This window comes from Aspergillus undulatus (assembly GCF_047715775.1).
Source record: "Aspergillus undulatus strain CBS 261.88 unplaced genomic scaffold BDV17scaffold_4, whole genome shotgun sequence".
NCBI classification, from domain to species: domain Eukaryota; kingdom Fungi; phylum Ascomycota; class Eurotiomycetes; order Eurotiales; family Aspergillaceae; genus Aspergillus; species Aspergillus undulatus.
This window is the reverse complement of record NW_027396608.1, coordinates 30,272-57,235: the sequence shown is the minus strand read 5'-3', so window position 1 is coordinate 57,235 and position 26,964 is coordinate 30,272. Positions and strand designations below refer to the sequence as shown.

General features: G+C 52.4%; 8 protein-coding genes across 8 annotated transcripts; 5 read left to right on the top strand and 3 right to left on the bottom strand.

Annotated features, from left to right (window-relative positions):
* Positions 1–154: 154 nt before the first annotated feature.
* On the top strand, positions 155–3,787 carry BDV17DRAFT_279239 (Zn(II)2Cys6 transcription factor domain-containing protein; the record flags this gene model as incomplete). The annotated part of the gene is made up of 7 exons (XM_073759684.1): positions 155–602; positions 663–1,723; positions 1,858–1,862; positions 2,342–2,950; positions 3,313–3,441; positions 3,502–3,693; positions 3,724–3,787. The coding sequence occupies 7 exons, from the start codon at positions 155–157 to the stop codon at positions 3,785–3,787; spliced, it is 2,508 nt and encodes an 835-aa protein (XP_073619723.1).
* A 791-nt stretch (positions 3,788–4,578) lies between these two features.
* On the top strand, positions 4,579–6,704 carry BDV17DRAFT_252389 (MFS transporter). Its single transcript, XM_073756537.1, has 3 exons — positions 4,579–4,830; positions 4,874–5,122; positions 5,177–6,704. Exons 1-3 carry the CDS (start codon positions 4,665–4,667, stop codon positions 6,571–6,573), a joined length of 1,812 nt encoding a protein of 603 aa, XP_073619722.1. The 5' UTR covers positions 4,579–4,664; the 3' UTR covers positions 6,574–6,704.
* Positions 6,705–7,176: 472 nt separating this feature from the next.
* On the top strand, positions 7,177–8,365 carry BDV17DRAFT_252386 (SDR family oxidoreductase). Its single transcript, XM_073756536.1, has one exon. The coding sequence runs from the start codon at positions 7,456–7,458 to the stop codon at positions 8,254–8,256; it is 801 nt and encodes a 266-aa protein (XP_073619721.1). The 5' UTR covers positions 7,177–7,455; the 3' UTR covers positions 8,257–8,365.
* Positions 8,366–8,995: 630 nt separating this feature from the next.
* On the bottom strand, positions 8,996–18,790 carry BDV17DRAFT_279235 (uncharacterized protein; the record flags this gene model as incomplete). Its single annotated transcript, XM_073759683.1, has 7 exons — positions 8,996–9,437; positions 9,485–10,291; positions 10,343–10,675; positions 11,507–13,077; positions 13,131–13,985; positions 14,943–15,135; positions 15,942–18,790. 7 exons carry the CDS (start codon positions 18,788–18,790, stop codon positions 8,996–8,998), a joined length of 7,050 nt encoding a protein of 2,349 aa, XP_073619720.1.
* Positions 18,791–20,302: 1,512 nt separating this feature from the next.
* Positions 20,303–21,250, top strand: BDV17DRAFT_287255 (ribulose-phosphate 3-epimerase RPE1; the record flags this gene model as incomplete). Its single annotated transcript, XM_073761126.1, has 3 exons — positions 20,303–20,545; positions 20,648–20,899; positions 20,990–21,250. The coding sequence occupies 3 exons, from the start codon at positions 20,303–20,305 to the stop codon at positions 21,248–21,250; spliced, it is 756 nt and encodes a 251-aa protein (XP_073619719.1).
* Positions 21,251–21,357: 107 nt separating this feature from the next.
* On the bottom strand, positions 21,358–22,874 carry BDV17DRAFT_252373 (uncharacterized protein). Its single transcript, XM_073756535.1, has 2 exons — positions 22,393–22,874; positions 21,358–22,315 (listed from the first exon to the last, which is right to left on the bottom strand). The coding sequence occupies exons 1-2, from the start codon at positions 22,606–22,608 to the stop codon at positions 21,623–21,625; spliced, it is 909 nt and encodes a 302-aa protein (XP_073619718.1). The 5' UTR covers positions 22,609–22,874; the 3' UTR covers positions 21,358–21,622.
* On the bottom strand, positions 22,542–23,168 carry BDV17DRAFT_143132 (uncharacterized protein). The gene is made up of 2 exons (XM_073754337.1): positions 22,921–23,168; positions 22,542–22,809 (listed from the first exon to the last, which is right to left on the bottom strand). Exons 1-2 carry the CDS (start codon positions 23,021–23,023, stop codon positions 22,628–22,630), a joined length of 285 nt encoding a protein of 94 aa, XP_073619717.1. The 5' UTR covers positions 23,024–23,168; the 3' UTR covers positions 22,542–22,627.
* A 1,545-nt stretch (positions 23,169–24,713) lies between these two features.
* Positions 24,714–25,569, top strand: BDV17DRAFT_279232 (uncharacterized protein; the record flags this gene model as incomplete). Its single annotated transcript, XM_073759682.1, has 5 exons — positions 24,714–24,846; positions 24,876–24,940; positions 24,994–25,048; positions 25,091–25,292; positions 25,359–25,569. The coding sequence occupies 5 exons, from the start codon at positions 24,714–24,716 to the stop codon at positions 25,567–25,569; spliced, it is 666 nt and encodes a 221-aa protein (XP_073619716.1).
* Between the last annotated feature and the right edge of the window lie 1,395 nt (positions 25,570–26,964).

Here is a 26,964-nt window from a genome sequence, read left to right as displayed (position 1 = left end):
AGCTCCACTTCAGTCGGTGCTTCAGCAGAGAGTCGTTTGGTGGTTTGGGGATTTTGCTGGTGTGGGATTCAGCCATTGTTCGTACGCTTCCATATATACGACCCAGGGGTGCATATTGCTGTTCAAACCATTATACTCCTCAAGCCTTTTCATCATGAATCAAACCAGAGAAGGGGAATTCTCTCCTGATAAACTGCCCAAGAGCGTCAAGGTCCGTTCAACTTGCAATGCCTGCCAGCAAGCCAAGATCCGATGCAGCCACGAGAGACCCTCCTGCAAACGGTGCCAGAAACACAACATAGATTGTGTTTACAGCATCTCTCGACGACTGGGGAGGCCAGCTAAGAAAAGAGACCCGAATCTTGATTCATCAGCCGGAGATGGATCATTAAGCAAGAAGATAAGGGGTCCGAAGAAGAAGAAAGTCAAGGAGGAGCCAATGCCGGACTTTGGTGCAAACGAGCAGTGTGTCGATAATGACGAGAAACTGTTGTTCGACGCCCTTGCACTCGATCACAACCACGTTGATGACGTCTCAGTCGAAAATGCCAGCCTGCAGACCCCAACATATATGGACATCGTTTCAACAGCACCTTTTACCAGTTCGTTCCCCAAACTGTCTCGCTGCGAAGAAGATCACGCTAACTTGCCGGATCACGTAGTGTCCGATAATATCGATTTGGCTTCCGATAGCTGGCTGCAGGAGTTCATGTCGAATCCCTTCACGGACCCTACTCAAGGGTGTGCTTTCCCAGATCCTTTTGACAGCGATGTCAAGGTGGATGAAACAATGACAACACCGTCGATGGACCTAGACAGTTTGCCAGTTCAGTCAGAGACCTTCTCTGACTCCACATCTGAAGGCATAGATCCGACTCCGTCGTCGAGCTATTATCCTACCATCAGCAGCTGCATGCCTCACACTGAGCCTGTGCCTGGGCAAGGGTGCCTTCAGGGACATTCCGCTTACCCCGAGCACTCCAAACAAGAAGCTTTCGCATGGTCACAGACGATTCCGTCTCTCAGTGGGGGCTTTGGAGAATCGAGTCTCTTCCCTCAGTTAAATTCGTCCAAGCGAACCCACGACTACAGCTTTCCTGAGGAAGACTTCAAAGCAAACATCAATAGTCTTTCCACTATCTGCCCTTGCCAGAATCATGACCAGGCCGTCAGGGACTTGATCCGCGTCAATGCCTGTGCGTTACAGATGGGTCCTGCGATCGCCATCGACAGCATTCTGACATGCCAGCGGGTTCTGCAGCAGTTGACTGAGACGATACTTCAATGCCGCGGGTGCTCACGAATCAGAGTGAACTATCTCATGGTTGTCATGCTTAGTATTGACAGTCTGATTACCGCGCTGGACACAATCACTTCTGCTGAAAATGACGTCGTTGAGAGGCTGTTTCCAGAATATTTTGGGCCTCTAGCTCAGGAATATGGAGCCGAAGCCGGACTGACAACCCACACCCGACGATTCAAAGGTGGTAGTGTCCAGCTCAGAAAGCAGTTGGATGCATGTCCCTTGATAATCGGGGGCTTCTGCGTACCATCTGAAGAAAAATTCGTATTCGTGAAACGAGTGCTACATCGTCGACTTGCTGCCCTGCAACGAACGGTTCAACGAATCCAAGTTTATACGCAAGAATACCTGGCTCCCTCAACTTCGAGAGGCCGAGTGATGATGATGAAGGAGACGTATGAGAGGTTGCAGCTGGTTACGGTCAAACTGAAGATGCTGACTCGACCGTGATGTTTCTCACTTCAGAAGTGTCCACTATAACTTTTGATCCAAACATTCCAACCCATGCTTTGAGCTTCATTTGTAGCTTAGCCGTAGGCATATGCCGCCCTAAGACGCCGTATGTTGTCTTCATCCTAGAATAGCTCCTTCAAGGTCACTGAGGTCTGTCATGGGGTACCTATGAGTGTCAGTGCCCAACACGGCCCAGATGGCGGAGTGTGGTAGCCGTACCCAGGTTATGGTTTATTCTAGATATCTGTACGACGCTCGGCGGGTCAGAGAGAGTCTGTGTGGTTCCACGATGATTTGGCTGCGCGTAGTGACAGGCGAACAAGCTCACACCCTGATGTGATGAGAATTGTGAGGCTGATGAGTGATGCTTCTTGACGGACCCGAGGTTGTATCTCTTTCCCGTCAACATCAGAGCTGTTTATTGTGCATGTGATGGAAGACTGTGAATTTGATGTCGCTACTACCCTCTTTATTAGCCTTTCTCGTTTCGTCCATATTGCGAAGAGTTTGCTCAGGGGCAGGACATATGAGCACATCGCGTCTGACAATAATGCCGACATACCTGAATTCCAACAAACTAAACAGAAATATTTGCTTGCCGACCGAATCCTCCGACCGCATAATATACCATCTCATCCTTGCCTCGATGGAAGCGGAGGCTAGCTGCCAGTGTTCGATAGGAGCTTTGCAGATCATGAACGAGCTTCGCAGTGTGCATACGGTGGTTGAGTTCGAGAGAATCCTTGCTTTGGTCGAGCGAATAATCAGCCAGGGACAGACGATGCTCAAATGCAAAGAGTGCCGTGCCAATCCGAAGTCAACCCTCATGACTCTTCCGACTCTCGCCGACCAATCTCTTGCTCTTTTTGAGGCAGTCTGCTTAGCATACAACGTCTGCCGCAAGGACGCCCTTTTCGACCCCTCACTACCCCAGTTCCTATGCATACGAAGCAAGATACAGCTGGGGCAGATGGACCTTGATGAAGATGAGGCGGTAGTATTGGTACGGATGCTTCTTGGGAAAAGCTCCATGCAACTGCTGGATCTTTTGAAGGGATTGCGATCGCTGTTGAAGGACTGCGGGCAGTCGCACCGAACCGGTGCCGCGACGTTGAGGGCTTGCGAGACATCCGTAGAACCATCAATTCATCGCCTGGCAATGTTTCGGGAGCAAATCGAGGCAGAATCAGGTAGGTACGATGCCCTCGTATTTGTGCCTTGCGAACTGACCGGAAATATAGGAAGCTAGTGGGCGAGTTGCGTCGTCATGGAAAAAATGGCCTATGCGAAGGATAACATGGTTGATGCAGTTAATTATAGCTCTTGTTGCTTCCTAGGGTTCAGCAATCGGGGTAAAGCGGTCGTAGGAAAGGACGCTCGCACAGTAGGCAGCGAACATGTAGAAAACACAAGGATTTCGCCGAGGACATCTAGGAGATGAGGAAGAATAGACAGGGCATGCCTTGATTATGCGATCTTCCATCCGTCCAGCCATTCTTTAGGTTCAATATGAAACGCCAGTCGACGAAGCTGTCCACCCGCCCGTTCATGTACAGTAGAGATTGCTCAGCGTGGCCATGGGCGCTCAAAGTGACCAGTCCACTGGCCCCAACCAATCACTTTGCCAATCAAGGCCTTTTTGACATGACTTTTCCTGACTCTATCAGGTCGATCGAAGTGGAGGGGTTCGTTGAGGGCGATTATGGTGTAGGTATATCGGTGAACTCCATGACCAAGCGGGGCAGCGGCTCCGATATATGGAGTTCCCATCATAGTCGGAACAAACCCCCAACCTGCAAGAGTAAGGCGACCAGCGCAGTTCTTGTCCTCTTCGATGTCGTCGGGGTAGGCTTCCATGGTGGTTGGTGGTATACCAAAGAAGAGTCCGTGTGTGACAATGTAGAATGGTATAGGTGCATCGAGATCCTCACAGATCAGTACGTATTGCTTGACATCGAGATGTGAAGGTGCTCTCCACCGCAGCTCTGGCATCATCCCAACGTTGCCTTCCGCGAGGCAGGTATGGTTTGAGAGCAAATGGGAGCCAGAACGGCCACACTCTGGGGCTTCTAGGATCATATTTGGTTCTGGGTGATCTTTGAACGCGGCGTGATTGATGATCTGGCGCGAATCATGGCCACGAATGCGATAAAATAGTCGACTTATAGCGTAGATAATCCAATTGATGATGAACGACATGTGGCTGAGGAGATGCGGGGGGTTGTTTCGGTGCTGCGGTCGAGCGACGATGTAGATGCGAGAGTGTGGAAGTAGGAGGGGAGAGGAGCCCTAGGTAGTCTTAGGATAGGCAGTGTGAGGAGACGAGAGATGTGCTAGAATGGTGGGCTGTAGAGGCTGGGAGACGAGAGACACTCCTAGAGCTGACGGGAGGGGAAGAAGGAGAGTCCTGGAGATGGAGAGAAGTGACCGGGCCCAAAGGGGAAGGACTGAGTCGGGCCGGGACCGGCTGCCTTTCTCGGTGCTTGAGTGCCTCAGGGCCGGGCATTTTCAAGGGAACACAGGAATGCCCAGCTGTCACATTGACCAACTCATGGCTGTTGACTGTCATTGTTGTCATGAATATGGCGCTCACGTTGAATCTGAAGCTGCTGTATAGATCTGGCTGACCAATCGAGGCATATTTGATACATAGTTATGCACAACCCACCGCCTGCCTCCTGGTAAGATACTGCCTGTCCCTCAAAGCGGTCAGGCACATCCGGGCCATCCGCTGTTGTCCCGAACCTCCGTCATGATCGATCGCTGGACGAACAAGATGAGCAGATGAGCTGCTGCATGCTCCACCGCACCCTGCTGGGCCCTGGCTCTGGCTCTGGCTCTGGCTCTCCAGAAATGCTGCTCTCATGAAAGTTCTGTTTCTGTATGCTCCTCCTCGTCCCCTGCTCCCATGGCGTCTTTCTCTCAGCTCCGCTCGTCGCCTGAGGAGGCAAACTCCGGTCGACACCGATCTCCCCGCTATCCCGGCGAGGACACCTCCCCCACTCATACGCGCGAGATCTGGGGCTGGTATGCCTACGGCATTGCTGCCGAGGTTTTCGCAGTATGCGGTGTCGGTATGTGGAAATAAAGCGATTGATACTCGGGCTAATTATTCAGGATCATTTCTTCCTCTTACCCTGGAGCAATTGGCTCGTGAACAGGGAACCCTGTCCGACAGTCGTCTACCATGCGTCGGTCCGGACGCGCCGCCTGCCGGTAACGGGACTGCACCGGCGAACGAGGCATGTCTCGTGCCGTTAATGGGCATGGAGATAAACACGGCGAGTTTCGCCATGTACACCTTTTCGCTGGCCGTGCTTATCCAGGCCTTGACTCTCGTGTCATTCAGTGCGCTCGCGGATTATGGTAAAGACAGCAGTAATACCCCGTTGCATGATCTCGTTATACTCATCGTCACAGAAAATAACCGAAAGACCCTATTATTGGCATTCGGCTTTGTCGGGTCCGCGACGTCCATGCTCTTTATGCTTATTGCGCCGCCAGTGTTTGTACTCGGGGCCCTCTTGGTCGTTGTCGGCGTCACCTGCCTCGGTTCCTCGTTTGTCGTCCTAAATTCCTTCCTGCCGATCCTCGTCGCCAACGATCCCTCGATCCAAGTGCCTTCGGATAAGAATGGGGAGGAGCTACATAGTCTTCATGCTGATCCAGATGACTTCTCTTTGCGGTCATGGTCGGACGACGAGGATACCCGTGATTCTGCCCCAGCGGAATCTGGGAAGGAATCTGGGAATGCGTCTGGCTCTACATCTCCGGAACTCCAGTTGTCCACACGCATCTCGTCCCGAGGCGTTGGACTAGGCTACTGTGCCGCCGTCTTCGTGCAAATCCTCAGTATCCTGCTCCTGTTCACGTTGTCAAAGACATCAATGGGCAAGGCTCATCCAACCGTTCCGCTGCGACTCGTTTTGCTGCTAGTAGGCGTTTGGTGGGCCTCTTTCACCATCGTCTGCAGTCGGTGGCTACGTAGCCGCCCTGGTCCACCATTGGAAGATACCACTCCCGGCTCAAGCTACCGCCAGAAATGGCGCGTCTGGTTCCGTCTCGTGGGGTTCGCATGGAAGTCGCTTTGGAACACAATCAAGGTAGCACTGAGGCTGCGTCAAGTTGTAATATTCTTGGCAGCCTGGTTCCTGATTTCGGACGCCATCGCAACTGTATCCGGAACTGCAATTCTCTTCGCACGGACAGAGCTGCACCTCAGCACCGTCTCTGTCGGTTTGTTGTCTATAACGGCGACAATGTCAGGAATGGCCGGTGCGTTCTTGTGGCCCGTCGTAGCGCGACGGTTCTCACTGCACTCCACCCACACAATCCTCCTCTGCGTCGCATTATTCGAAATCATCCCATTATACGGAATGCTAGCATACATCCCTTTCATCCGTAACTGGGGCATCCTAGGCCTCCAACAACCCTGGGAGATCTTCCCGCTAGGCATCATCCACGGCATCGTCTCCGGCGGCCTAGCATCATACTGCCGCTCGCTCTTCGGCGAGCTCATTCCCCCAGGCAGCGAAGCAGCGTTTTACGCGCTGTACGCGGCCACCGACAAGGGGAGCTCATTCGTCGGCCCCGCTATCGTCGGCGCACTCATTGATTGGACCGGTGCCGTGCGATCCGGGTTCATTTTCATTGGCGTCTTGATTCTCTGCCCGATTCCGCTAGTGTGGATGGTTGATGCGGAGCGGGGACGACAGGACGCCGTCGCTATGGCGAGACGTGGTGAGGCTGGCGTTGGAGTTGGCGTTGGCCGGGCTAGCGTTGGCGAGGAGGGGGAGGCATTTCTCCGTCGAGATTGAGTTGAGGCTATACTCCGGACCTCGGTCTCTGGACTCTGGCAATGCCCAGTATAGAGACCAGCTAACAAAGATATGACAAATATAATCTCAGGTTAGATCATAGAAGTCTGAATGCGATGATATAACAACAATACTGTAACCAGAACACGAGTCCAACTTCCCCTCTGTATCGACCCCTCCACCGGAGCTGAATAAAGTTGGCAACAGTCAGACTAGGCCAAAGCGCCAGGGCCCAGCCCAGAACCAGATGGGGTTTAGAGTTGTTGACAACCAACTACTACTCTGGACTAGTTTCCAAAGCCCCTCCATGACATGATGTTATCCAACCCCTCGATCCAACCCCTCGACCCCTCACCAACCTACTCTGTGGACCACCTTACACAACCTGACAAAGACGCCCATAAGCACCACGACAAGAACAAGAAAAAGCAATATTCCTGTGTAATCCGTGACCAATTGCTTATTCTCCGTTATATAATCCTTACTTATCGCGCCTCTTCTACAGAATTAATGGTGTGTAGCAGTAAACGTAGCCTTAGCTAGAGCCTAGGTTCCGCCGGGTCCCCGCCCTCATGGCGTCATAGACCCGCGTCGTTCCCGGGCCCGGACAGTCCAGCCCCTCCCCAGAGAACAGAGTAAAGTGAGTGAAGAGTGGTAAGTAGTGGGTAAATGAACACATAAATAGGCCCCATCTATCTTGTTTGGCGCTGTAGCCGTGAAATCATCGCCACGTCATTAAGAGTCGTCCGACTGCTATAAACTCCGCTACTGCTCTGCCTCTAAACTACATTCTTACTATACTATCCTACCATACTCTCTACTATAACCAATACTACTACCTTCCTTCTTTCTCTCTTCTACCACACCACCACACAACGCAACATGCCTATCCCCGTCCCCAAGGCCGAACACCTCCTCGACCTCTTCAGCCTAAAGGGCAAGGTCGTCGTCGTCACCGGCGCCTCCGGCCCCCGCGGCATGGGCATCGAAGCCGCCCGCGGCTGCGCTGAAGTCGGCGCAAACGTCGCCCTTACATACGCCTCGCGCCCCGAAGGTGGCGAGAAGAACGCCGCCGAGATCGAGAAGGAGTACGGTGTCAAGGCCAAGGCCTACAAGCTGGACATCGGCAACTATGCGAGCGTCGAGAAGCTCGTCAAGGACGTCATCGCCGACTTTGGACAAATCGACGCGTTCATCGCCAACGCCGGAAAGACGGCCAACAGCGGTATTCTGGACGGCAGCGTCGAGGACTGGGAGGAGGTCATTCAGACGGATCTGACGGGGACATTCCACTGCGCGAAGGCGGTCGGCCCGCACTTTAAGCAGCGGGGTACTGGGTCCTTCGTTATCACGAGCTCGATGAGCGGACACATTGCGAACTTCCCGCAGGAGCAGACGAGTTACAACGTTGCGAAGGCCGGGTGTATCCACATGGCCAAGTCGCTGGCAAACGAGTGGAGGGACTTTGCGCGTGTTAACAGCATCTCGCCTGGATACATTGACACCGGCCTGAGTGACTTTGTCGACAAAAAGGTTCAGGACCTGTGGCTTAGCATGATCCCCATGGGCCGCAACGGAGATGCGAAGGAGTTGAAGGGTGCTTATGTTTACCTTGTCTCCGACGCAAGTACGTATACCACTGGTGCGGACATCGTCATCGACGGTGGTTACACTGTGCGGTAAACCAGGTAGCTGGCTGCCTTGGTTATGATGATGATTTGAGCTTGGTGTTTTGGGAAATTGTGGATATAAATATGATATGACCATCAATGCATCAAACAATTTTGGAAGACTGCAATGCCAAAGTAGACGAATGACTCCCGTCATTGATGATAGTCGTATGGGGAGATGAAGATAGATGAAAAGGGAACGTAGTACCTGGGCCGGCTGGTAGTGGTCACCTGTTCTTGTTACGCGAGGGACCATCTGCAGCCTGTAGCTGTACAATAACATTAGTGCTGACGGAAGGACTGGCACCGAGAGGGGAACCAATTCGGGAGTCAGGATAGGTACTGATAAGCGGATCTCTGGTACTATGGAATCTGAAGCTGTATTGCTTCACCCTTGGCTAATGGAGGCAAAAGAAATCTTTTGTGAAAACGATACTGGATCTGATAACTCACTGGTTCTGATGATGGCTAAGAAAAGACAAGGCCGTGAGAGAGGAGATTAATGTTATGGGCCATCAAAACAGGAAGGTGCTTCTGCGTCAGTGCCCTACTTCCCTCGGCTTACAGATCTCTGGGTGACGCGATTTGAACGTGGACTAGTTGTCCCGAAAATATACAACCGTACATGAATTCATTGAATCTCTTATACATAAGTCATCACGAACAGGATATCCCTGACACGCGTAGATAGCATTTTCCTCCCAAGTAATATCCCATCCCAGCAACTCCCTCCAATGCAAGTTGGAATCCATCTAAGCAACAGCCCTCCTCTTAACACCAACCGTCAACCCAAGGGGCTTCCGCAGAAATCCCTCACGCGTCTCCATCGGCCCCTCCTGCTGCAGCTGCCAGTCAAACACACGGAAGACAGTAGCGCAGATAACAAGGAGTTCCATCTCCGCGACGTTGCGACCAACGCAGGCACGAGGACCATGGCTAAAGGGGATGAAGGCGGCCTTCTGGCGGGCGGTGAGACGGGCAGGGTCCCAGCGCTCGGGGACGAAGTCATCGGCGTCGGGGCCCCAGATTTCCCTGCTGTGGTGGATCGTGTAGCTGGGGACGGATAGGACGTCGCCGGGCTTGAAAATGTGGCCGCTGATTTCGACGGGGGCGTTACCTTCGGGAATTTCGCGGGGGAGACCCATTGCCGATGTGCTGTGGATGCGCATCGTTTCCCAGATGACCCATTGGAGGCTGGAGAGTCAGTAGTGCTTAACATGAGAAGCAGATGATGAACTTACTAAGGAATGTCCTTGACCATGGCGTGGGTGGGAACGTCAATGTCGGTAGGGATGGCTTCGTCCAGATCCTTGTGGAGTCTTTCAATAACACCGGGGCTGCGGAGGCACCAGTAGAGGATGGCACAGGAGGTGTTGGAGGTGGTGTCGGAACCGGCAATCAGCTGGGTCAAGGCCTCGGCAGTAAGCTCAGCACGACCAAGCTTGTTGCCGTTGGCATCCTTCCCTTCCATAAGACGAGCAAGAAGATCGACACGGGTGTTGTTGGCCATGACCTCGGGCTTGAGACGCTCGTTGACACAGGCGATCGCAATACCAGCCAGGTTCTCAACGGCCTGAAGGCCATCCCGGAAGAAACGGTCGGGCAGGTACTTGGCAAATGGCTTCAGAGCAGGATAGCAGCCGAGAGTAGCAGAGACTTCACCACGTCGATTGAGCACCTCGACAGCTTGGACGTACTGGGGCGGAGAATCGGGCGACTTACGCATCTCAGCAATGTCCTGGCCCTTGTCGAGCATGCCAAACGGGGCGCCGAAAGCCAAGTCACCGATGATGTCGAAAGCGACAAAGTTGAACCAGTTAAGAGCATCGACTGTAGCGTAACCAGTCTTAGGATTGCGTTGAAGATCAGAGGTGCGGTTAAGCTGCTTCACCAAGTTCTCAATATTACCGTGGATGTACTGCTCAAACTGACCAATCGACTTGGCGGAGAAGGTGTGAGAGACAGTCTTACGCTTGCGAGTGTGCTCCGCACGATCGCGGGTGTTGAACAGACCACGGCGGATAGAGACAAACGCATCGTAGAAGTCACTGAAGTAATTAGCTACTCATCAATAGCCAACCTAGGTAGGTTGAACATACGCCTTCAGGAAACCGTTTCCATGTCCATAAACAGCATTGATCGCCGCATCATCGGCAATCGAGATATGGCGAGGCGCAATGCGAACAAGCTTGCCGTACTTCTTGTGCGCTTTATCCACAGTAAGAAACCGCTCGCCCCTGCGAGCCTGAAGCAGCAACCAAAAGTTTGTCCAGGCAGCCAGGCCCGGCGCGGGTATATCGCTCAGGCGGTAGGTCTGGAGATACGGAATGACGTAGTAAGCGGCCAACAACCCCAAGAGGGCATAGGCGATCCTCTCGGGAGTGATCGTATCAGGTGTGAGCACGTCGGTAATCATGGTGGACGATTCAGTTCTATCACAGACCAGTTAGTCGCAGCCGCAACACGGTAGTACTGCAAGAGAGCAAGCGAAGATCGCGAAAGTAAAACGTCAAAAAAGTTGCAGGAATGCGACTAACCAACTAGATACTTGGCGGTGATTGGAGCGGAGACCAATCTGCAAGTGCTGCACTGCAGATAGTGAGTGATAGTCGGTCGACCAGGCGGCTCAAGAGTCAAGACCAATAAACACAAAGAACGAGAGAAGAAGGAATTGTCGAGAGAGTCGAATCAGTCCCTAACAAAGCTGTCTGTTCAAAGCAACATCAACAGCCAAGTCCAGTCAGGGCATATTTAAAGGACGCGATTGACGAAGGCATCCCCGAGGCAAAGCAGTGGGCACGGAAGTCGAGGTCGGGAGTGGGCAGCCTGTCTCGCAGTGAACGCCAGCCGATAGCCTTCCCCGACCTGCTTCCCCGCCCACTCTGATTCGGTCATGCTAACTCCCCTCCCATGATTTGCGAACCATTCTTTGCCAATTTCTGGATGGACGGATTGTAAATGATGGCCAAGGAAGGCTATCCCCAGAACCAATAGTGAGGGGTTGGAATGCGATTGTTCCCCCGCAGAGGCGTTGCTGAAGGACAAAAAGAAGTTCCGTCTCTCCGCGGTTTGCATGGTGTCAGCGCTCTGCCGGCCCCGTGATTGGAGGTCATGTGCCGCCTAAGCCACAACTAAACTACTAAAGTCATACAAAATTGAGGGATGTCTACTGTATGTAGTGGAAACTTGAAAGCTTGATCGTGGTCATAATTCATATAGTTTCATGTATATACAACTACCAATCATCCCCCTCCACTTTATACAGCCCACTCTTCCTCTTCTCAGCCTCCCACTTCTCAAACCACCCCTTCATGCGCTCCCGACTCTTCTGACTCCCTACATTAACCGTCGGAATGATCCTCCCAATCCTCAGCGCACAGCAAAACATAGTCAACTCGCGGAAGCTGCTGTGCTCGCTATACGGTACCCCGAAACAGGCACTCTCGCGCGTGCTCCCGCGTTGCGGTGTAAGGTCTCTTACCGAAAACGGTGTCTGCCAGTGCGGCGAGTGGAGCACCGTTGAGACGGGCGGGTTCTCCAGTGTGCGGCCTGCAGGCGGTCGGTATGTCCACCCGGTCGGGCGAAACCCGACGACCCGAGTAAAGTGCGGCTTCATCGAGTCGAGGTAGTCGCAGAGGGTTTCGGCGCGGATATCAAAGAGGGTTTGCATGTGGACTTGGGCTTCGAGTGGGTCGTCTGTCAATAGGGAGGAGAGCTCGGGGTCTTCGAGGCAGGCTACGACGCGCTTTTTAGCTGGTGTTGCGTAGATCTTGCTCTTGAGTGCTCGGGCTATGGCAAGGCATATTCGTTCTTTGCCGATGCTGTATGTCCCTATCACGACGAGCAGTCGGCCCGTTGGTCCGGATGGGGTCGAAGGTTTGACGGCAGCAGTGGCAGATGAAAGAAATTTGCTGATCGGGTTTTTGGATACAGTCTTGGTTTCTCCAGTCTGAAAGGGCATGTGACCCAGACTATCGTATTGACCTTGATCAATCCGATAACAGAGCTCTGCGCAGGCGTTGACAACGTCCGATTGCCTAGGAAAGGCATACTTCGGGCTTAGATATGTAGTGTCGAGGTAGCATGCATCAATCCTCTGCTGCCAACTCTTGCCTGTCTTGGGGTCGACCACATCGGGACGAAGCAGCGCGTGCTGCACGTGTTGTGGTGATGCTCGAAAGTCACCACAATGTAAGACTCGCTGAATCCTCGTAGAAGGTCCAGAAGTCACAGCCTTCTCGAAGAGAAAAATGGAACTTCCTGGACAGTGGTTGGCCTCCATCATAGTTACCTGAACTCCTCCTGTTCCAGGCACTTCGGTCTTTTTCTCGAAATCCAGGTCTACTAACCACTTCGGATCAACCCTCAGTTGCTGACGGACCAGATTTGCCGTCGCTCGGCTACAGTATATCGGCCCGTGTCGCCAGGACTTGGAGAGTCCGATATAATGATCGCTGTGAAAATGGCTCAAGAAGTAGGCATTGCAGTTCTCAACCGCCCCGTATCGAAAGGCATCCACAGATATTGAGAAGCCGGTGATGAGTTTGTAGAACGGGCAGGTCCGCTGGTAGGCCTGCTTACCCCGGGAAGCAACATCACTTGCAGCTGCCTCTGCCCACGCCGTATCTTCGGCATTTGCGGCCATGATTTTGGAAAATGCAGTCGACGCCTTTGAGGTTTTCGACTGGACCGGGTCTCGTTGGGCTGGCCTGGCTATAGCAGCACGGTCTGCTAGAGTTTTTGGGTCGGGAGTGCTGTCGGTTGGAATTAATTTCTTCGGGGATATTGCGCTAGGTTTGCCATCGAGACAATGATTGACGTGGGCTATAGAGCTCTATTCGCGGTATAAGCGGCATTCACGGCATATTCACGAGCACAGCCACTTACCGTTTCGTCAAACCCATCTAAACTCCCCTGGCATACCGGACATGTCGGTGTTTCATCGATATCCAAACTCGTATTATTTGCGTCAAACCCAGGAGTCTCCTCTTCCCTTATTGCATCTTCGTCCGCGGAATCTAGAGCACCTTCCCCGTCGCCTTCACCATCTATATCGTCAAAATCCGGATAATCATGATCTTGCATGTGGCTCGTGACTTCTCTTACCAGCGGTGGTACGTCGGCGGCGAACTCGCGTTTGGCCGGTTGATCCTCTTCGAGAGGCGTCGTTGATTCCGTTGCATTCGTTTCTCCCAGTATCTCCTTCCCTTTATCCCCGATTCCTTCTTCGGTTCCAAAATCCTGAAGTGCACCCAGTTCCTCTTCTTCACTATCTGATTCATCAATGAAAGGACCACTGACTTTCTGTAGCTTGCGCGAGGTCTCTTTCGCAGCCGTCGACTCAGTCGGGAGCACAGGCGAGTCCACCTTTCGTCGCTTCACCGCAGAGACATTCTCATTGTACCTCTCGTCGTCATTGCCCACTGACTCCGCCCCTCCAATACCATCATCCTCACCCCATAAATCATCAGGCGTCCGCGATCTCTCTCTCAGCGTCTCCCTTCGATCTCCACCAACACCACCACCATTCACCCGCCGCTTATCCTCCAAAAACAACCCCTCCTCACCGCCATCACCGCCACCCGCGTTCCCATTCGACCCCGAACCCAACCCCGAACTCCCCTCCCTCTTCAAAAACTTCGGCCGCGGCCCCGTGATCCGACTATTCGGTCCCTCTCCCTGCTTCGTGAACTGCGTGATGCGGGATTGATGAGAGCTTGATTTCGGTGGTCCATCGGCTTTCTGGAAGAAGTTTAGGAGGGTGTTGTTGCGCTTCGTTGCGGAGGCGGAGGCAGAGCGGGAGTTCGAGTTCGAGTGCGGTTGGGATTTGGAGCTGGGAGTGCTGGGCTTTGAGGGGGTTGAGGGTTTTCTGATTGGTTTTGAGGGGGCGGGCATGTTGGGAAGAATTGAGTAGGTCGGATGGGAGCTGGAGGATGGGATTGAGGGTGCGGGGAGTAGGTATGTTGGTAGAGATAGTCGTGATTCAGCGAAAGGGCATGATATCGCGGTGCTGTCGGATATGTACAGCCGCTGATAGTCTAATATTCCAAACTAGATAGCAAACGCTTCGTGGAAAAATGAATAGACAAAAAAGAGAGACGAGATCGCGTGGAGTTGAATGGGGTGGCCAACATCTCGGAGGCGCGGCAAGTCTCGATTTTCGCGACACGAAGTCACGTGCTCTACCTGGTCTACGAATTGGGAAATATCAAGGCTCGATGAGACGGTGTGCGAGACAATGGTATTCGCTATTTTTGCGCAAAAAAGATGCGTGATGTCGCTCATGAGTCCTCCACGTCGTTTACGAAAGGTGAGGATAACCTCCTTCAAGAATCAAGAACATGACTTGACTTCCCTTCGGTATTCTCAACCGGGAGGCTGTCCCTGCACGCAGGCCGGGACCAATTCCCCGTCGTCACGCTGATCCGTCTGCATTCTCCGTCTAGTCCTGTTCCTTCGAGCGGCATCATCTGTCGTAAAAGCGCGTTCATGAAAATAATGGATATCGTAGAAATCTCACGGCGTCGACCTCACTTCGCCTTCCCCGCCTGATTCGCGGCCTCTGCAAGACAAGCAACATTAGCTCTGACCCTTATAACCATAACCATAAAAAGAAACATCGGGTATAGGAAGAAACATACCCCGTCTCGTCGCATCCTCCAAAAGCCCAACATCAACCTCAGACCTCGGCAGCACCACATACCGCACCACACTCCCACGAATAAACATATTCTTGACGGACGAAAGATGCGGGTACTTATCGAGGTCGAGGACGTCGATGTCGTCGAGCTTGATGTTCAGGTACTGGTCGACGGACTTAAGCGTTCCGCGAATGCGGATGTCGTTCTTTAGCTCTATTGTTACGACTTGGTTTGTGAGGGTTTTGAAGAAGCTGTGTAAGACTTGAGGTTAGTGGGATGAATATCTGGAGTGAAGGGTGTTTGGGGGAGTGCGCACCTGAAGAAGAGCATTTTGGCGGTTGTGAGGGGTTTGAGGGGTGCGTGTAGCACTGTAGTAAGGTAGCTTGGTTGCGGGTTGAGGGTGGAGCTTGACCTCTGGTACGGGTCACGTGATCGGATGTCAAATCGTCATCTTCAGACGACAAGTGCTTTGGGTTTCGTAAAGGGACATTTATATTGACATGAATTGTCAGTTTCATGTATAACTGCAATGTTTAAGCGCCATATGGGTCACCTTGAGCTGTTGTTGCAGATACTGGGTTGGATGATCCATTCTGGTTACCACGATATATATCCTTGAAGCTACGCGGGATATTGATTCGAACAGATAGGGTTTCATTGAATATGTTATCTCACCGTGGTATCAATATCATCTCATCATAGTCTTCAATCCCAATCTCCATCTTCATCTCCATTCATCAAACATACATTACGCAACTCCAATCCACCCAAAACCAAACCACATATTAGATCAGACGAAAGATCGTAGGGAACGGGGGACCGCCACCAGGACGATGAACAGAATGAGACGCCGCCAGGGCTCACATTAAACAGATAAAGATAAAGAGTGGGGTGGATGCAGCAAAGCAGAAAAAGACCTTCCCAAAGCCCCAGAAGCCGAGGCTGTTATCACTTTGCACCGTTGTTCGATGAGCCATTGGCTGTCTTCGACAAGGGCTTCATGGCCCAACCGGATAAGCATGTCCAGCCGGAACCATTCTTGCGTCCCTCGTCGAACACACTCCCGATACCCTCGAGTAGCTTGCTCGGGTCCCGACCCATTTCAACCTGGAGCTTGAGGAGCCATTGTTCCCAGATCCACCCGCCGAGCAGACCAGTGATGGATGCCATGTCGGCAGTACTTCCCAGAGGACCCTGAACAGCCTCGCAATCCTCGATCAGACTCTTGACCCTCGGGTCGGGGGTTTCTCTCGGAGCTTGAGGCTTGATCGGTTCGGTGCCCATGGGGAGGTACATCCAGCCTCGCTTAATGCCAACGAAGTCTTGCTTGCGTAGACGATCAAGGAAGTGCTTTGTTGGCACCGCGTCATAGCCTCGGATTTTGAGGTTAAACGAAAACTCAGTGGATGTCGCAGAGGCATAGGGTCCGGCGCGGGCTATCTCAGCGTCCATCAGGAAGTACTCCAAGTACCCACCAGGCTTCAGGCAGCGACGACATTCCTTTAGACAGAGATCGTACTCGTCCAGTCTCTCTCCAGCCGGTTTTCCGGTCTTGAGAAACGCAGGCAGGGTGCGAGCCGAGATGACGTCGAACTTGTTGTCAGAGAACGGAAGCTGCCATAGCTGGGAGACTTGGATGTGACGATGGTTTGGAGGGCCCTTGATGGCTTGGTTGACTTGTTGCTGCTCAGTGTAGACCGTGTAGACCTTGACATGGGGATAGTCGTGTGCGAGGTGCCAAGCCCATTCAGCCGTAGCATGGCCACCCAGGTCAAGGATCCTGATCTGGCGGCGCTTAGAATTCTTTCGGGTAGCTGTGTTCATGCTGCTTCTTGAAAGGCGCTTCTTTGCTGGACTCGAAACAAGGCTTCCACCAGAGAGAAACCTCAAGGCCTCCATGGCCCAGATGGGCTGGCTGATCTGCGAGAGAACCAGCTGCTCCTTCCCAACCATGGAGAACTTAGCCTTCTCTTGCAGAACAGAGACGAGAACAGAGTTGCGGGGAGCCTGTGAGAAAGGCCCGCTGTAAGCTGGGCGCTTAGGAGGAACTAACTCGTAGTTACCGAGGAGACACTTGTTGTGCAGACCAGACAGACCCAGACGAGTGGATTGGACTGCGTCGAAACGAGTGCCGCGGTGTACGAAAGTATCCCGTTGCCTGGACTGGGCGAGAAGAAACTTGAAGCCGCGCCAGTAAATCGAATCCTTGCTTGCGAGCGCACCAGGAAGAGAACTAGGCGGTTCCGGTAACGTCTCGGTTGATCGAACAGACTTCTTTCGCTCGAGCCGTGCTGTCGCCTCAGCAACAGCAACGTTTTCTTCGGGTTCGTCGCGCTCATCGGCATCTTCGGCGTTGTTGACTGGATTCGTTTCGCTAAGCGCTGCCAGATATTTAGCTTGTGCTGCCAGCCAAACACTTGTCCGATCTAGACTTGACAACGCCTTCTTTTGCAATTCCTCGGCATAATTCTCGTCCTGCTCGTCGGGGTCGTAGGTGGTGACAGGCCTCGAGATCTCGTGAACACCTTCAGTGACTGGACTGATGGTGCCCTCTGTTGGCGGATATGCAGGACTCTCGGGGATTCTGAGCGCGGTCGGCGGGGCGTAGATTGCCGTCAGCTGCTCGTCATTCGACCTCTCCGGGAGATCAATGACATGCTCGACGACCTCTCCTTCGCTCCGACGGAAAGGAACGTTGTAGAACCTCTCAGCGGTAGCAGAATTTGGCACCTGGCTGAATTTTGGGAAAGACCAGGTGTGGCGAGCTCGAGGAGCCAGAGAGTCAAAGAACCCCCCGGGTGATGGTATGCTAAGACCGGAGAAGCTGTAATCCGATAACTCAGATCTCGGCGTGTCATTCTCGATGCGGTGTTCCTCAGTTGAGGTGGCGACCTGCCACATCTCTTCATTGTCTTCAGAAGTCTCCGACCAAGGCTCCGGCGTTCCCTCCAGAGGGATAAACTGCAAGGTTGCGAGAGCGCCTTCAGGGAGAGCTACTCCTCGATCGGAAGGAGTATCTTCCCGTACAGGCTCTGCTCTGTAACCAGCGAGCGGAGTCGACGGGTCAGGAATCTGTGGGAACTCTCCAATGAAGCGCCGCCAGTCGTCGTCGGCACTCTCAATGGGTATTTCGATTGTCGGTGCTTCCTCGCCAGGCTCAGAATTGATCTCCGGATGCGAGTCACCGTCCAGGTCTGGTAGAACATGAATCTCACGCTGATTCCAGTCGGTATCTGGAAGTGACTTCAAGCTCGGAGTAGATGGCGTGCTAATGTTCGACACCTGGTCTGACGAAACACTGCCATCTAACGAAGGAGTCGCATGCATCCCAGGCACTGAGCGAGAGAGTAGTGACAGAGCCGCCGGGGAGACTGGTATCTTCTGCGGAGGTGTTGGCGGAACTGGAGAACTCTTCGGGGCCCCATTGAGCGACGGCCATAGATTCGACGTGGGAATAGCGAGAGCTGGGAATCGCTTTCGAGATCCTGGAGACACCACAGAGTCGGTCCTTGTGATTGGCGTTGACAAGCTCGTAGGTCGACTACTTGCGTATGACATGCACTCGTCACTGAAGTCCGACTCGTCGTCCGTAGCATCGTAAAGGTCATCAAAGTTCTTCATCTGATTCTGCCAGTCCACATCCGAACACGAAGATATCGACCCTGCTGAAAGCGGCGATAGGAATCTCTGTTGTTGGCGCCTAGCTAACGGTGATGGAAGCCCAGCGGTCTTCAACTTCAATTGCGGCGCCGGACTCTTCTGAACATTGTCGGTTGGGCTGTTTCCATTCTTGTCTGAGTATTGCGATTCGCGCGAGTCTTCAATTATTGTATTAAGCCTCGTCCCTCGGACCTGCCGAGGGGGAGGACATCTGGCAGTTGCAGGACGATGTTGTAGCTCAGCCATCGTGCCCCGTAATCTGCTAGACGGATTATGTACGTGAGCCAGCAAACAGTACTTCTAGGGGTATCTCAAAGCATGGGCCCGATCAACGGGGGTTTGCGTAAGGAAAGATGTCACGACAAACAATAACGAAATGACGGCCTAGCTACCAGAGCCAAAGGCACAAGAAAACACGAAAGGCACGCAAGCAAAGAGGCCAACTGCACAAGAGAAAGGAACATAAGACTTTGACGCCCCGAGTAGCGCATGGCAGTGATAAATAAGATCCCCAGCGCGGGGAGGAGGGCTGACGAAGGCGCGTTTTGGCACCAGCCATCATCCGTGCAGAAACTAATGCAGCATTTCGCACATCGCGCTCACGAATCCCTGTCACAAAATCTTGGAGCAGCGGTTATTGGCTGCGATGAGGCGGGCGCTTCGAACAGGAGGGTCTTCCTGGACGCTGAGAGGCAGGTTGAGAGAGCCAAAGATGCAGCCAGTCAGATCGTCACACCAATCAAGGCGAGCGAACCATGATTGTAGCTGCAAAGAACCGCCCACGAGAGTCGTATCCCCAGTCACTTAAAATAGACAGTGCTGATTGGCGTGATGGGCGAACTGCAAGCGCCGGGAGTCCTATCTTTAGAACGACCGCCCAATGATGGCCGCTGTCGGAGCAAGAACAATGGTAATGCAACATGCAACGCTTGAACGGGGATCAGCTAACTTGCTTCTTCTGTTGGCAGTATTGACTTTGTTGAGTGATCAGCGCGACTCGCAAGTCTGTGATGTGACAAGCATAGCTAATTATGGGACATTCCTGTACAGTCAGCACATCAATCACAGCTAATTAAGGAACATTCCAAGCTGGCCGTCAGTTGTCTCAGCGGAGCCAGAGAGCCACACACATATCGACGCGGAAGAGACCCAGCACAGCACAGAGCAAATTCAAGACTGCAGCAGGAAAGACAAAATAGGAGATTCCGTCCGTGATGAAAAAATTCGGTCACCCGACCACCGAGCTGGCCATTGAAGATCCCAGTAGACTCAGTAGCCAATCTCTGGGGCGCAATCTGAGCGGTTGAGAACAGTTGAGATGCAGCGCTAAATCGCCCAGCGTCACCGAACAGCCGGAGACTGTTTCCCGTGACCTGCAATCAGGCATCCAGGCCTGGCTGCCCCACCCGCTAGCACACGTGCAAGGCTTGGCCCTAGCCCTTATCCAGCTATGGGCCCTTCCTAATCGGGCTCTCCGGAGTGACGTCTACGGGTCGAGCATGGAAAAGTCGGTGATATCAATCGCTGGTAATGGTTGTAGTAATAAGGACTCCAGTCGGGATCGTGAGCTCCGCGGACTACCCAAATAATCAAATCCACCCCTCCAGCTCAGGCTAGACTGGTCTTGTTTATAAACTTGTTTGAAGCTCCGCTTAATTTTTTGCGCTTCGAAACTTATCCTCTTCAACTGTCCATCACTAAACATATACAATAATTCCGATATCCTATACATACAGCCTTACCGTCACAACCGCAAACATGTCACCCCCCGCAATCATAGCCCCCTCAATCCTAAGCGCAGACTTCGCAACACTGGGCAGCGAATGCAGCACCAAAATCGAGCAGGGCGCCGACTGGCTCCACGTCGACATCATGGACGGCCACTTCGTGCCAAACATCACATTCGGCGCGCCCGTCGTTACCAAGATCCGCTCACACGTTCACCGGCCCGCGCAGGCCAACGGGAAGGGGACGTTTGATTGCCATATGATGATTGCGGAGGTGAGTGCGCCCCTAAAATTTTGGCATCCGCGGGGTAATAGGGGAAAGAAAGGGACAAGTGCAAAATGCTAACAGTTTGGCTTTTTTTCTTTGCATGTCTAGCCTCATAAATGGGTAAAAGACTTCAAGAAAGCAGGCTGCGACCTGTACTGCTTCCACTACGAAGCGGCCGTTTCGTCTGTCGCGGCCACCGATCCGGCTGATTACACCACCACGGAAAAAACGAGCCCAAAGGGCTTGATTCGGTATATCCATGAGGAGGGGATGCAGGCTGGGATTGCGATTAAGCCGGATACGCCGGTTGATGTGCTCTGGGATATTCTTGCGGCGGAGGATGAGAAGGAGAGGCCAGATGTGAGTGTTCCTATCAACTATGCTTGTCTGCTTTTTATTGGGATTTGGCTGGGAAAAATAGTCTTCTAATGTTGTGTTGCTTCTTTGCAGATGGTCCTCGTAATGACCGTGCACCCCGGCTTCGGCGGACAAAAGTTTATGGCTTCTGAGCTCCCCAAGGTTCAGGCGCTGCGTGAGCGGTATCCCGATCTGAACATTGAGGTTGATGGTGGGTTAGGCACGGGCACAATAGATCAGGCTGCTGAGGCTGGCGCGAACGTGATCGTCGCAGGGTCAGCGGTGTTTGGCGCGGAGGACCCGGGCGATGTTATTCAGAAATTGCGCGAGGCGGTTGATAAGTATCGGAAGTAAGGGTGTCAACGAGATGAAGGCGAGGGCTCGGTTGACGCATTATATTTAGTATTCCCACATATAACGGACGATTATGAAGCGATGAGTTCTATTTGATTCTATGCCTTTGGCGCTTTCTATGGCGCTTTCTACGAGCAAGTTCATAGTCTTACTAAAAGGCAACCCGTTGAATTGTACACTGACCAACATGAGAGCCGAAAGACAACCTCAGAAAATGCATCCACCATGGTATCCGTACATATGTAAACAAACATGCAATGCCGAGTAATCGTAAATCATGAGCGACGGCTGAAAAACAATGCAAGCGCAGAACCGCCACCTTCACGAGCGCAGTGAACCTGGCGCAAATTGAGCTAGTATAGTTGTACATATTCAGCCCTCCAGAGCATCTTCGACCATGATCTCCGGGGCGAGGGATGCCTTCTGCTCACGTAGCTTCTCGAGAGCCGAATTCTGGTCACCAGAAATCGACTTGCGCAGCTCCTTGGCCAAATTCTCCGCCTCTTCCTTGGACTCGGCGGCGATGTTTGAGTTACGGTGGTGGTTGATCAGCCCTAAAGCCGCAGCGTTATCAGCATGAAAGTTGGCAGAGGAGACTGCAGCACATTCGGGCACCAAAGGCGGCCGCTTTAAACCAGTCTCTGCGATTTCAGGAGCGACCGACATGCGACGTACACTTTGCTCGCCACTTCCTTCCTTACGGTCTGCGTCGGTGTCTGATTTGGGGATTTGGGGTTCTGCGGCCGCGGATGCGCTGGTTGCGGTGGATTTTGCGGTCGACGAGCCCTCCTTGGCCTTGGCGGCAGCCTCTTCGCTGGCCTGACGGAGTGCCACAGTGATGGAGTCATCCTTTTGGGCCTCCTTCTCGGGAGGGTCCTGAATCTTGATTGTGCTCGTCTTGGGGACGGAGGCTTGGGCCTTGGGGGCCGCGGAGGTAGTGGTGGATTCCGCAGCAGACGGGAGAGGGTAACTAGTGGCAGGGATGTTGTCAAAGTCGTCTTGGACGCTGTTGATCTGCATCCTTAGTTCACCAAACTCGTTCCATTCTTCGATTTGTTCGAGGTCCTGTAGTAGTCGTGGTGTCAGCCATGCTCGACATGGGAGGAAGCCCTCGTTTCCCCCACTTGACGCAGCAAACATACGCCGACAACAGTGCTGTATTTCACCAAGCCGGGCAATTTCTTGCCCTTCGAACGGCGTCCCCATAGTTTCCTTGCCGCATCGTCGGTAGCCACATCAATTGCGCGGAAGGGGATCTTGTTGGCCTTGAGGATCGTCTCCAAACGTGAAGTGGCGGTGATGATGTGGGAGGACCCCGCAGTCAGCGAGGTGTAGAGGTAGAGCGTGGAATCAGACATTGTCACTGCGATATCTTCATCAAAGATTCCAGCGTAGTATCTGTGAGTAGAGAAGGAATGAGGTGGATAATACAAAGGGGAATAGAAGTAGAGCGAAGCAATGACGGCTCTTCAGGGTCGTGCCTGTCTCCAATCTCCAAGTCGATGTGGGCGCTTTTGTTCTCTGCCTATGACGTGGCCGCCAATCACGTGGCGATAGCGCTCCCCTGCCCAGCTTATCAGTGATTATCGCTGCACCAGACGATGTCATTGCGGAATCGAACCATCAAATTATCATCCTGTCCACACGAACTCCTCCAACTTGCCACTCACCGAAAGCTGTCGAAAAAACGGTCATCAACACACTCCAGCCCATCAGCTTGCAATATGAGAGGCATACCACCCTCCTTGGCGCTTCTCTTGACGTCCATGCCATCAGTGTTCGTACTATAATTCGTGGATCATATTTCAGGGCACCTACACAACTCAAAAGGACAAACTTTCCAGTCCATGGCCCACCCAAGATCACCCAAAGTCAGGCCAAACTCTGTGGATCGCGTTTCCGTAAACGGGGGCCTGATGAAGTCAGTGTCGCCACACCCCCTCCAGACTGTGCCTTGACGCCTTATCATTGCATCAGGGACTCGGCAGTGCTCCCATTGCTGGGAGAGGATCCGTGGCAGTGGAAGTACTCGAGCTTCTCCGAGCCAGTCCATGGGAAATGCATCAAGATGATTTGTGTCTATGGATACTTGTTTGGTCCCTCGAGGACGTGAGGCTCACGCCTTCAGAAAATCTCCCGCTAACACCTTTAATGTCACCAAATCCAACCTGACGCCCCTCAACGCCGTGCAAACCCCAAGGCCGCGTTAGCCTCGAGAGCTTTGTTACTTGACGATAATTATCTACGCCTCCATCGGTTGAATGATTCTGGCAAATGATTCTGGCACGCGAAGGAAGATTCTTGTCAAACTGAACTGTAGCTGCTTCTCGATATCGGCTGGGGTTGGCCTCCATGAAGTGGATGTAGGAAGGGCCATTGGATATTTCCGGCCGCAGTTCGACGAAGATGTTGATCTCTGCCATCGTCGAATTTGCTGGCGTCTTTGGGCTGAAGGAGAAGCGGCGGCGCATAGTGTTCGCTTCGCCGGGCTGGGAGTTCTCTCGAGCAGGTGAAGCTGTGTTTTCTCAGCGCTATGCGGTCCCAGCATCTAAATCCGGAATCGTGTAGTTGACAGTAGAGTGAACCGCAGTCGAGACCATCTGTCCATAGTCCTACAACTATTTCGTTTAGGGTATATGGCTCTATATAACCTCTGCTCTAGCCCACTCAGTTCCAGCTCTACTAAGATTCCGGTATCAGGGGTATTGATGCGGAAGGAGCGAAAGGGGCCTACAACACAACCGCTTGGAGACATGGATTTTCAACATCTTTCCTTATTATCAATATTCTCATGAAGTTTACCTCTTTCTACATGTCTGTCACTGCGGTATCAATCAGCGAATGTCCATATTATCAGTACTGTCCGAGACGAATACAAAAGTACCCTGGAATCATGTGACATTCGTGGGACTTGAGGATGCTTGCTTTCCCTGTCACTGAAGCCAATCTCTTCAATCCTATTATTTCTTTTGATGTTCTAGCCCGTCAATCCGATCATTAGTTCACACTATGATGTTCTTTGCTCTTCATACGGAGACAGTTCGAATGCCATTGGCCAATGCTCACGCATCACGATCGCCCACTCGCCGTCAGCCCAGCTCCCCGCGTCGACCAACCCTGTCAGCAACGCCTCGTTAAGGCCATAGCCTACCTTTCAACGAAGCAACAACCTTGGCTTTGCCCGGGTCCAGTCTTAGTTCCTGCCGCTCTCAAGTCCCAGAGTCTTAAGTGATCAGCAAGACCCTGTCTTTTTGCCCAGCCTTCGGTCTCATTCGGACTCTGCTGACTCGCACTTTCTCACGCTCTATCCTTTTAGCGCTGGACAAGATTAAGCAGGGGACTTCGCTTGAAAGAAGCATTTCGACACTGTCAAAGCTGGACTGGGTCGAGCTGTGGCAAAAGTGCGAGACAAGATGGCGAAACGACACCTTCTGTCATCAGAAAACTATACTGTGGGTTGAGTATGCGCCCTTCCTGTCGCGCTCGCTGCCGCGCAAGAGATGAGACACATGAGAGATTGGACAGCGACTATTTCGAGGTTTACACTCTTGACCGAATCGGCGAGCATAATATTGTCCTCGCTTGGCCCCCAAAGGGTCAGATGGGTGCCAACTCCGCTGCACAGTTGCAGCCAAGTTGCAGATGGCTTTTCCGTTCATTCGGTTCGGCATTCTTGTCGGTATAGGAGGGGTTGTCCCATCACCCGAAGCGGACATTCGACTTGGGATGTCATCGTAAGCCAGCCAGGAAAGCTCCATGGTGGAGTGATCCAATATGACTTTGGGAAGTCCACCCCCGGTGGGATTGAACGGACATGATATCTTAACGCTCCGCCGGTAGTTTGGTATGAGGCTGTTTCAAAAGTTCACGCCAACCACCTGAGAGGACAGACTAGGTCCCTTGATCATGTCTCTCATTTTGATGGCTTGCCGGCATTTTCACCTCCAAGTCCCCAACAGGATATTTTGTTTGACGCGACCTATCGCCACCTCGGGGAGCTACATGCGAGCATTGCAGAAAACAAAGGGCGGTGGAACGAACGGTGCGAATAGGGGATGTGATAGTTCATTATGGCACTATTGCTTGCTTCGGGAAATCTGATCATGAGAGACGGCGCTGAACGGGATCGCGTGAGCTCCGAGCTCGGTCGCGTACTTTGCTTTGAGATGGAAGCAGCCGGATTAATGAATCATTTCCCTTGCCTAGTCGTTCGGGGCATTTTTGATTACGCTGATTCTCACAAAAACAAGGACTGGCAGCCGTATGCATGTGCAACGGCCGCCGCATACGCGAGAGAATTACTCGAAGTGATCCTGTGAATGGAGGGTGTCTGAAAGTCCTTAACAATGGTTACTGCGTCTTCGATTGCGTTCTCGCCTGATGGGGATGTACTGGCATCTGCAACTTGGGAAGCCCAAGTACGACTTTAAGACCCATCAAATGGAGATTGCTTGCAGGTACCGGATGGGCATACCAGCTGGGTCCGTGGAGTTGATTTCTCACCTTCATTGCACCACAAGGGCAGGGTGATCACATCCGCGTCATTCGGTGGCACAGTATTGACTGGGAACACATCAGCTGGGTAATATCAGAAGGCATCTGGGAGCCAGTGTGCTGAAATCCATAACATCGATCTCTCGCCCGATGGGAAGAAACTGGCAGTATCTACGGATAGAACAATTCAACTCTGGAATCCATTTACCGGCCAGTGTCTACAAGAATTGTACGGTCATGAAAATTACATCTTCATGATTTCGTTCTCATCCAACGTCCTCAAATTGTTATCCGGTGAGTACAAGACAAAACGAATCTGGAATTTATCTACTGGACAGTGTGCAAAAATAAGATATGTCGACAAACTGATGATAAATTATTCATCCCTATGATTTGCCCACAGGACAGCGCTTGCAGAGCTTTGAGGGCCATAAGAATGGTGTCACTATCATGGCTTTCTCTGATGATCGCCAGCTACTAGCATCAGCATCTGGTGATCCTTTCCTCGACTGGGTCTATTCTAGGTCAGAGTCACTCGATAACTCTCTTCGACTCTGGGATACAGCAACTGCACAGTGCTTGTACAGGCTCGAAGGTATCCCTGCTATTACAAGGCTTTCCTTTCGCCAGGGTAATAAGTATCTGAGCACCAGTCTGGGTGCTCTCATGTTAGACGCGTCCGGCGAGACGATGCATGCTCAGCCTTCCGGATTATTCATCAAGAGAATATGGGTTACCTGCAATGGTCAGAACGTTCTATGGCTTCCACTGGAATACAGGCCTAAACTTACGGCTATCTGTGACAACGTCCTTGTCCTTTTGAGCTGCTCTGGGCAGATGATATTTCTGGAGTTCAACATTCACTAGGTATGAAAGTTGAATGAACTGATCTTGGAAAATTAGCTTGGCAATGGCCATATGTGGAAATGACCATGGACAGCGTAGAAGCCCATTCCTTCGCGGGGTATCATACAAGGATACCAACCACCAGGGTGATACGCATTGGGGTAGAGACGATAGACACCCGCTACCGTAGCTGGTATCTGCGGAAGGAAAGGGTGTTCCAACAAGCTTCCCTCCCAAGACACAGTCCAGTAACCAGCTCAAGAGGTTTGCATTGAAACTACCAATTATACATCGAGTTATTGAACATGATGAGGAGATGCACTATGTAGGAGGAGATCGAGGAACACCTAACTGGTCTTGTTTATGCTTGATGC